This window comes from Bombus pyrosoma, linkage group LG7 (genome assembly GCF_014825855.1).
Source record: "Bombus pyrosoma isolate SC7728 linkage group LG7, ASM1482585v1, whole genome shotgun sequence".
Lineage (NCBI taxonomy): Eukaryota > Metazoa > Arthropoda > Insecta > Hymenoptera > Apidae > Bombus > Bombus pyrosoma.
Window position 1 is genome coordinate 5,990,872 of NC_057776.1, and position 9,183 is coordinate 6,000,054.

Here is a 9,183-nt window from a genome sequence, read left to right on the forward strand (position 1 = left end):
TCGCGTTCCTCTAGAATTCGATCATACGCTGATGCGTTTAGGATTTCATTTCACAGTCTCTTTCATTTGGTTCAACTAGACTGAGCATGATCGGAGCTCTCGTTCAGTGTAATGAGTTTCTATTATTTAAACAAGCGTGGACTGTAATAGTCTAGTAAAATTATTTAAAGTTTCAGCGCAATGTGTTTTTGTTCAAAGCTTTCTTACGTAACGCGAACTAAAAGTTATAAAAGCAAAAATATATCATGATGTAAGTTGAACATTTGATTTTAAGGAAACCTTAAAGCATTTTACTTGTCTTTTTTCGTTATTGGTTACATTATAATCGATAACCAACTGGTTCCCATGTTATTTTCAGGATAGAAAAAAGGAAACACTGACTATTTTATACGACGTATTTTTATCATGTTATTTATTTTTTGCTCAATCAGGATTTCCCGTAACCTATGTCTATCATCGTTGAAACTGTCTATCGCTACAGTATGTGTGTTTACTTTTTTCCAATATTATTAAACCTTCAATATTTTGTTACTTTTTCTGACAAATTATCCTAGTATTCTACCGAGGCTACATCAAGCGTAAAGAAATTATCCCGTACACAGAAATACCGATGTTTATTAGACACAAAAAATGTCAAAAATCAGAAGATGTCACCTAACTTTGTTACATCGTTTGACCACCAAAAGCTTACCCAATGTGTAGATATAACGAACAATGAAAAACAAAAGAATTTATATGTGCAAAATGAACAAGAATGGCAGTGTATAAAATTAGATTCTGGCAAACTTCGAAAACATTGTTTCATGTTATCTAAGATAAGGTTAACATGTAAGAGAAACTAATATCTTTAACAAAAACATTGATATTTTATATGATAATTTGTTTGAATAGAAAAAATGAAGAATCAAATGATTATTTTTAGCTTTGGTAGTTGTAACAACCATGGCTGGATATGCATTAGCACCAGGGCCCTTCGATGCTTATACATTTGTTGCATGTTCTATGGGTACTGGATTAGTGTCTGCAACAGCAAATGCTATCAATCAATTTTTTGAAGTTCCTTTTGATGCGCAGATGTCAAGAACAAAGAACAGAGTATTGGTTAGAGGTTACTTAACGTATGTAGGATATAGTTTCAATTGCAGAAGCATCCAGATTCTTTAGCTTAAAACTAGTGTTATATCTATAACAGAATTTTTCTAATAGACCTGGTCATGCAATAATGTTTGCAACGGTATCTGGCTTCAGTGGATTATTATTATTATATACCGAAGTTAATGGATTAACAGCTACTTTGGGAGCAGCTAATCTGCTTCTATATACTCTTATTTACACTCCTATGAAACGCATTAGTATTCTAAATACTTGGGTGGGTTCCATAGGTAAGTATATTATGATACTTTTGTCGTATTGTATTTAAATGTTTTTCACCATATTAACTGAAATTACATATCAACTGTTATTTAGTTGGAGCCATACCACCATTAATGGGTTGGGCATCTTGTGTCGGCAATATAATATCTCCAGGTGCTTGGATAATGTCTGGTCTATTATATGCATGGCAGTTTCCTCATTTCAATGCTTTATCATGGAATTTGAGGCCGGATTATTCGCGTGCCGGTTATAGAATGATGGCAGTCACGAATCCAAAGCTTTGTCGTAAAACAGCATTACGTTATACCGCTGCATTAATGGGTCTTTGTTATTTAGCACCAGTTTGTGATGTAACAAATTGTTGGTTTGCCTTGTTATCGACACCACTTAATGCGTATTTTCTTTACCTTGGTATGTGAAAAACATATTTATACTGATATTTTGAAAAGAAGAAAAGGAAGAGGAATGAAAGTAAATTTAACTTTGTGTTTTCTCTTTTCTAGCTTGGGAATTTCACAAGCACTCTGATAGTAGAAGTTCACGCAAACTGTTTCATTTTTCATTGATTCATTTACCTGCTCTTATAGTTCTTATGCTTATAAATAAGAAAAAGTGGTATAATGATGACAATAGACAGAGAGATACGATACTTTCCGAAGAAAAAAGCGATATTTACGCAGTTTTAATGAAAACGATTGCATCGACATTTTCGAGCACTTAATAAACTACCTTGAAATTTACGTTATGATACTATAGGAATCATAATAAGCTGTAAGTTGTATATAAAGATGACTTTATAATACTTGATGAAGCAATCTGTAATATAATTTGTGAATAATAGCAGTTATCATAACTGTGATCATGTATAAAAATTAATACAATATTCACAAAATATGATTACGTACATGTAGTAGTATATATATATTTATTTATTTATTTAATTTTTGTTTTTATAATTTAAAATATTATACAATGTCATATTTTATCTTGAATAGCTTTCCGTTTCGCAGCAAATTCTATCGCCATTTGTCTTCTAGTTTTAGTTAAATTTCTGTGTCCGGCACAATCCAGATTTTCCGTGAAACATTTGTTTCTACAGCACTGTCGGCATAATTTATGAACACATTTGAGACTCTACGGGAGAAAACGTAACGGCGAGATTAATAAATTTTATTCGGATTGATAACAAAAGATTATGTTTAAAATGAAGTTTTGCAAACCACTGGATTTGGACAATCGCAACACAAATCAGATCCTCTTTTCACGATGATAGCTGGTCTGTTGGGGCGGCGCGCTATTCGTTTGAGCTTCTTCAAGCGTTTTCGTGATATCTCATTTCCTTCTTCATCTCTGAATTTTCTCTTGACCGTTTCATTTTGCTACAAAAATTGAATATCGAAATAAAAAAACAATTATATCATATGATAAGGGAAAGGAAGAAAAGAATAGGGATAGGGATACAGATAGAAATAGGAATAAAGATAGAAATAGAAGTAGGGATAGGAAAAAGGGAAAGGAAATTGTTTGCAGTAGAATAGTGGAAACCAACCGTTTCAATCCTTTCAATTTCTAGCTTTTGTATATTCTCCTCTGGAAGATGACGTATATATGGTTGGCACAACCAGGGAGGTAGTTTTAAGTTATGATCTGAAATGTAGAATGCAAGTAAGTAACAACGATCATACTTTGGTAGTATATAACGATAGTGTAATTAAAGATACAAAGGGAAAGTGTATACACAGCCAGGAGGAAAGTGGATGTATGTATGTCATGCGAATGAAGAATAAAGTATATAATGGAATATAATATAATTGAATATAGTGGTAGAGCCTACGAACCGGACATTTCTTCCTGCCAGATTAAACGGCCTTCGTGATAAGGCAGATACCGATCCCTCAAAGCGTATACGACGTTTCTGAAGGATTCCATGGTAGAGTTTCGGGCCAAATTTTCTCTCTCTTCTTTATTTTCTGCTAAACAAAGTCTACTCTCTAGTTAAAAGAACGCTGAATGCATAAGTCGATTTGTAATTTCGAAAATTATTTATATATACATTTTATTTTGTATTATTTAATGTACGTAGAGATTGAAAATAAACGGAAGCTACAAATAATTGATTTTTTCATACGTACGTGTGCTGGAACAATTTAAAAAGATGACCACGAATGAAAGAAGGAGGGGCTGGATAACGTTCCACCAAATCTAAATATTCAAGCGCTGGCTCCCAACTAGGTGGATAACGAGCTTCGAATATGTGCGGATTGTAAAGGTTGCCCTCTGCTGACATTACACCGTGAACACCGGTTTCCTCTATACATCTTTCGATATCTTGCAGACACTGTATGTTACCATTCGCAAATACTGGAATTGTGACGGCCTGTCTGAACGTTTGAAATAACAAGAAATAGCAACTTACTGGAAGATACACGCCAAATGAAGATACGAAGGGGAATTGTTAATCATACCTGACAGCTTTGATGTGATCCCAAGACGCGATACCGGTTAACGGACCTTTTTGTTCCCGAGTTCGTCCATGTACGGTAAGTAATCGTGCTCCAGCGGTCTCGAGCATTTGCGCGTACTTAACAGTTTTATCGATCTCCGCAAATACACGAAGCTTACAAGTAACTGGCACACGGAGACTTTTGCTCAAAGTACTTACTGTAATATTTCGTAAAGGGAAAATAAATTTGAGATGTAACGTTATATTTAAGATGTTTATGTTACGAACCGATTCGTCGAAGCAAGTCCCAATCGTCTTGAAGGAAAGCACCATAACGACCACGTTTCGCGATAGCTTGAGGACAACCAATGTTTATATCCACTGCGTCGCAGTACGGTTCTGCCAAAAGTGCTGCCTCTAATAGCGTATTCGGATCGTTGCCACAAAACTGTAATAAACGAGATCAATGCAAATATGTGTTAAAGATAGAACGGCGATTAAAGTCGAGAAAGAAAGAAATGTGAATCGTATACCTGGACGATTAATGGGCGATCTTCGGCAGTGCTGGTAAGAGCCTCTCGTCGATATTTCGGATCTCGACAGAACACGGAAGAATGAAGCATCGGCGTGTAACAAAGGTGTGCACCATGACGACGACTTAACAACCTCCAGGCTAATTCGCTTGCATCGACCATTGGTGCAACTACGTATCGTGGAGAATTTAATACATTTTCCCAAATATTCGTCTCAGATGTAGCAGAATCTGTGGCGAGTTGATCGGACGTGTTTACTGAAACTGATGACATCTACAAAAATATACAATCATGAGTACGTAAGAGAAGGTAATTCATTAATTTTTCAATTTAAGCGAGCAGCATGAGTTTTGTTCGAAAGATTCTGTTCTTACGATATGGAAACGATTACTCACTTACGGTACTCACTTTATGATGTTTAAATCTAGGATGAAAGATGTGGTGCATTCACACAACTATTCCCCCCGTTTCTTCCCCTTTTTCTCTACCATATTCCCTTTTCACATTTAAGTTTGCCAAGAAAAGAACATGGCGGTTTTAGAGTTTACTGCTTATCGCGTATTAGAGCCGTTTTAAGCCGAAGAAGCAGCGGAGGAAACGATCGGAGTAATCAATCAATACGATGGATTTCACATTTCCCGTGAAAATGAAACGGGTCGCGAGCGACTTGTGAAGACGACAAAGGGCGCGGCACAGATGACGATGATGACGACGATGATGAACAAATGGAACGGTTGGAGAAGCCGGAATACGACGACAGAGAAGAATGCGTCGATCGTGGTGTGGCAGGTTTCGATAATTCCGATTCCAAAATAGGAGACAGCTTGATAGATTGCGTCATTTGTGATTTGATTTTGGCTGTTTGTCCTCTTCGAAGAAGAGATCGCGTGTTCGATCTCCTATATGTCGTGGATGATCCGAGCGTTTTCTGTGATCGGACAAAGTTCCGATTCTGTTGTAAGTCCAATGAATCGGATTTTGTGATTGACGGTGAACGATGCAACGCATGAGGTTTTGAATAAGATCGTCGTGCTGATGTTGTTGCTGTTGCGTCAGTCGCCAGCGTTTCGAACGGAACGATGAACGAAGAAGAGGCCATGGCTGTGTGGGAGAATGACGATGATGACGACGACGATGACCACGATGGCACCGTTGCCACCGTGTCCTTGATCGTCGTTAGATTCCGATTGCGATTGCGATTGAAATCGGTAGTATCAATTTCCTTGGACTTTGGTGTCTGCGACGTGTTGGTCGCGTCCAACGACTGTTGTCGATTCTTCCTTTTCTTCCTGCACCTTCTTCTCCTTTTTCCTTTACTTAGATAGGTCCGGAGAAATCTTGCTATTCTTTCAACGGTTTCGCACGAGTTTGTCGGAACGCGCACCACCTGGTCGGACGTATCGTCACAGCTGGATCGTTTTTTGGATTCCAGCACGTTCGGTCTGCCGTTTGTCGTACAACAATGCATAGTTAACGGCGAATTGAGTGCGGCGAAGCAACAAAAGACAGGTGACGGTGTTGACAAACCAGCGGTGGTAGCGTTACAATCTCGAGACATCGTAGATTGTTCGGTATTCGTTGTTGCCGATGGCGATGGCGACGCGTTCGCGACCGTCGAAATGTCCATGGCCGACGTGGTTTCATCGAATCGCGATGATTCGAGCTTGTACGCCGAGAAACAAAGTCGGAAATTTTTCTTTTCGTTTTCTCGATCGGAGTAAGAGGATCGAGTTGAAGGAGATTTTCCTTCGAGAGATTCGTTTCGGCTGTTTATACCGTGACGCGAACATGAGTTTGCATTATTCGTAAAGGGTGATACTAGAGGATGAGGGGCGGAAATGAACTCGCAGAAGCCGTGTCGTACCCTTGTACTCGTAGACTTGGCAACTATTTGCTGCACGGTTATCGTGGAAGCGTTATCCGTAACTGTTGTTGGTTGATTGGTGAGAGTAGCAGCGGTAGTAGTAGTAGTAGCAGCGGTGATGGTGGTGTTTGTGGAAGTAGAGGTGGTGGAGGCAGCGGCAGCGGCCGCAGCCGCGGCAGCAGTGGCGGCTGCAGCGATCGCGACGGCGGCAGCGACAGAATTCTTCTCCCTTTTGTTTCGTAGGTATTCATAGGTGGTTAATCCGAGACAGGCAATGTAACCGTGAAAAAAGCATAAATGAAGTAAAAGTATTGCTACGATTGCCGAAAGAATTCCAATGGCGGAAATGGCAATTATAAGAGTGGTGTCCGAGGCAGGAACAATAAAGGGAATGACGGGATCGGTTGTGTTATTCTCCATTGTCAGATTTGCGAGTCGATCGAAGAATAAAGAGGAGGACAATTCGATGACGGAAAGACCAGTAACGAACAGGTTTGCTAGAATAGCGGAAATCAAACAAACTAGAAAAGCGCGATAGTTTCTAGCTCCGATGCAATTGTTGAGCCATTTGCAGTGATGATCGAATCGGACGATGCATTTGTTGCAAATCGAACAATGTTTCGTCCTCTTGCTTTCGGTGTTTATGTTGCAAAGATGACATCTACCGTCCTCGATCACGTGCGAATGTTTCTCTCGGTCGAATTCCGGTAAAACCTTGTTCGTTGGCTGAGATCTGACGCGTGGGTCCGCCGGGTCCAATAAAAGTACCGCCAAATGAGAGCAAATATGCGTAAAAAAGATAACAGCTATGGCGATCGAAAAAACCGGACGTAAATTCGGTTCGAGAAGCGGTGTCAGTACCGCGAACGTATTTACCACAATAATTAAGATCACCACCCAGCCGGTCACTTGTTGGGGATGCAACGGAAGCTCAAGTCCATGCACGCGTCTAAACTTTCTGCGTTCCGGTCTCATCAACGTATTGCTTTGCCCCGAGCACCATTTCGATAGAATATCATTCGTAATTCTACTTCCTTCGTTTCGCATAACGTAACGAGATCGTTTGTAAATACTTGCATCCGCTGCTAAATTATCCTCGAATCTGTCACTTTTCTCTCTTCGTCGTCGTATTCGTCGTTTTCGTCATCGTCGTTGTCGTCGTCGTCGTCGTCCTCGTCCTTGTCCTCGTCTTCGTCGACGACGACGATAAAGATAACGCCTTCCTTCCAGCTTTAATTTTTCTCATCCTCCTTGCATCTTCCATTTTTTCATCGCTCTTCCTACTCTTCACTCACCGTTTTTTCTTTGATTCCTCGTCGTGTCATGTCCTCTCGAATTGTTCTTGTTTCTTTCTTGTCCTTTATCCTATCGATTTTAAAAAATTTGCTTCTTACTTTAATTTTGATTCTGTTTTCTTACTTTTGATTCATCGTGGTCGTCTACGATCCTGCAGTACATGACAAGGCCCACTTGTCGAGAAACTAGATTCCACATCGTGCGACTCTTCTCGAGAATTCTCGGTAAAACTCGGTTTATGCCCCTTTCGATGGAACGCGCGGTTTCAATCGATATTCGCATAGCAACCTAATAAACCTGTGTAAACCAGCCGAAACGTACGTCTTAGATTTTTCATGGATATCGTCGTAAAATACAATTACCTCTTTCCGATAATTTAAATGTCTCCGATTCTTGCTCTAGAAATGCGACATATATATCCACGTATAGATACCAACATATTCGCATACTTTTTGCCAGCCACTTCTGCTTTTCAAATGCCAGCGTCCTTTCTAATATCTCTTTTCTTTTTTTTATATCATGTACTGCATTCGCTGCATTTATTCGTTTACAGACTCACATATTTCAAAGCTTCAAAATTGACAAATTTTGAAACAGCAAGATAACACATTTTCGCTACAAAAGCAGTCTCGAGGAGCTTGTTCAATTTTGTGTTTTCTTCCAGTTGTATATCATCTCTCATAGTCATAGTTTCTTACAAGTTAATGTCTAAAATTGTAATAAATAGGCAGTGTCATTGGTTCATTCTGCGGCAATACATATGTATGTAAAAATGCGTGGCGAGCAGATGATACGATTCTCCACACCAATCACTATATGGTTGTATAAAAAGATACATGTAAAGTATTTTAAAAGAAGTGGCTTGCGTTACATGACACTTGATGTGAAATTTCCGTTGCTACGCATTTCATTTGGTATAGAATGATTTAATGCCACTACGACCTGTGTGCGTCACTTTTGCGGGACAAATAAAATTTGATATTTTTATGACTTTTTCACAAGTTTATATTTTCTATAATACAATATTCTATAATTTTTTGTAATAAAATATGATATTGTTACAAATGTTAACGCTTTCACGACTTTATTATCGTTATTATATCGTTATTATTATTATCGTTGTTATTATCATTATTATCTTGATTCTTCCAACGTGGGTGGTAATCTCAACTTCTACATACATATGTCTTCCCTTTTAATGATATATCTACATATTAACATAAATATAAAATAGTACAACGGTCAAATTAAAACTTTCCCGATTTTGATTGACAAACACATCCGCACGCATGCACGCAGCTTATGTCATATAATGAAATTAGAATTTCCCCTAGCCCGTACTACATGTTTTCTTTTTTTGTACGTTGTACATTAGATTACTTGAATTCTTGATCTTTTATCGTTTCGGTATTCGATCACGTACTGTTATATATTTGTTGATTAAACAGTGAATTATGCTATTGTCAAAATAAAATATACATATGTATGGACTAACCTTACTCTTAATTCCCAGCTGTGAGGTTAGTCGTCAAGTTTTGTCAATATTAACGCACGATGTAAAGGTACTCGTAGAGCCAAGTATACTTTCTCCTCGTTGCACAACAACCGTATATGTAAATAAGTTCGTCACTTGACAATATTCTAATAATAATATTGTGACTTGTTTCGATGTA

At 38.4% G+C, this 9,183-nt stretch overlaps 2 protein-coding genes across 21 annotated transcripts; one reads left to right on the forward strand and one right to left on the reverse strand.

Moving 5' to 3' along the window:
- Positions 1-71: 71 nt before the first annotated feature.
- Positions 72-4,224, forward strand: LOC122569486 (protoheme IX farnesyltransferase, mitochondrial). 7 transcript variants are annotated; one of them, XR_006317478.1, is made up of 11 exons: positions 73-250; positions 359-480; positions 555-828; positions 923-1,118; positions 1,207-1,382; positions 1,468-1,785; positions 1,878-2,145; positions 2,948-3,039; positions 3,530-3,643; positions 3,710-3,914; positions 4,089-4,224. XR_006317478.1 is itself a non-coding variant. In XM_043730611.1 (7 exons), exons 2-7 carry the CDS (start codon positions 406-408, stop codon positions 2,093-2,095), a joined length of 1,257 nt encoding a protein of 418 aa, XP_043586546.1. In that variant the 5' UTR covers positions 73-250; positions 359-405; the 3' UTR covers positions 2,096-2,233. The 7 variants fall into 7 exon arrangements, 1 of the variants encoding a protein (XP_043586546.1); XR_006317479.1 differs by having other exon boundaries at positions 3,530-3,628; XR_006317476.1 differs by lacking the exons at positions 3,530-3,643; positions 3,710-3,914; positions 4,089-4,224 and adding exons at positions 3,117-3,304; positions 3,458-3,487.
- On the reverse strand, positions 2,283-9,143 carry LOC122569483 (tRNA-dihydrouridine(16/17) synthase [NAD(P)(+)]-like). Of its 14 annotated transcripts, XM_043730602.1 has the most exons (12): positions 9,006-9,141; positions 7,873-8,717; positions 7,634-7,807; positions 7,510-7,572; positions 4,351-4,623; positions 4,106-4,265; positions 3,840-4,035; positions 3,507-3,755; positions 3,213-3,358; positions 2,924-3,021; positions 2,595-2,753; positions 2,283-2,508 (listed from the first exon to the last, which is right to left on the reverse strand). In XM_043730602.1, exons 3-12 carry the CDS (start codon positions 7,790-7,792, stop codon positions 2,350-2,352), a joined length of 1,662 nt encoding a protein of 553 aa, XP_043586537.1. In that variant the 5' UTR covers positions 7,793-7,807; positions 7,873-8,717; positions 9,006-9,141; the 3' UTR covers positions 2,283-2,349. The 14 variants fall into 14 exon arrangements, 13 of the variants coding, with proteins under 13 accessions (XP_043586537.1, XP_043586530.1, XP_043586536.1 ...); XM_043730595.1 differs by having other exon boundaries at positions 6,215-7,807; XM_043730601.1 differs by having other exon boundaries at positions 7,634-8,717.
- Between the last annotated feature and the right edge of the window lie 40 nt (positions 9,144-9,183).

Bases quoted from the DNA above. Each gene is read 5' to 3' on its own strand.
- LOC122569486 (XM_043730611.1), top strand. From the start codon at position 406: ATGTTATTTATTTTTTGCTCAATCAGGATTTCCCGTAACCTATGTCTA. The intron at 481-554 runs GTATGTGTGTTT...AAATTATCCTAG, and splicing joins TGAAACTGTCTATCGCTACA to TATTCTACCGAGGCTACATC. The intron at 829-922 runs GTAAGAGAAACT...GATTATTTTTAG, and splicing joins ATCTAAGATAAGGTTAACAT to CTTTGGTAGTTGTAACAACC.
- LOC122569483 (XM_043730595.1), bottom strand. From the start codon at position 7,261: ATGCGAAACGAAGGAAGTAGAATTACGAATGATATTCTATCGAAATGG. The intron at 3,359-3,506 runs GTACGTATGAAA...ACTAGAGAGTAG, and splicing joins TTTAAATTGTTCCAGCACAC to ACTTTGTTTAGCAGAAAATA. The intron at 2,754-2,923 runs GTTGGTTTCCAC...CAATTTTTGTAG, and splicing joins AAATTGAAAGGATTGAAACG to CAAAATGAAACGGTCAAGAG.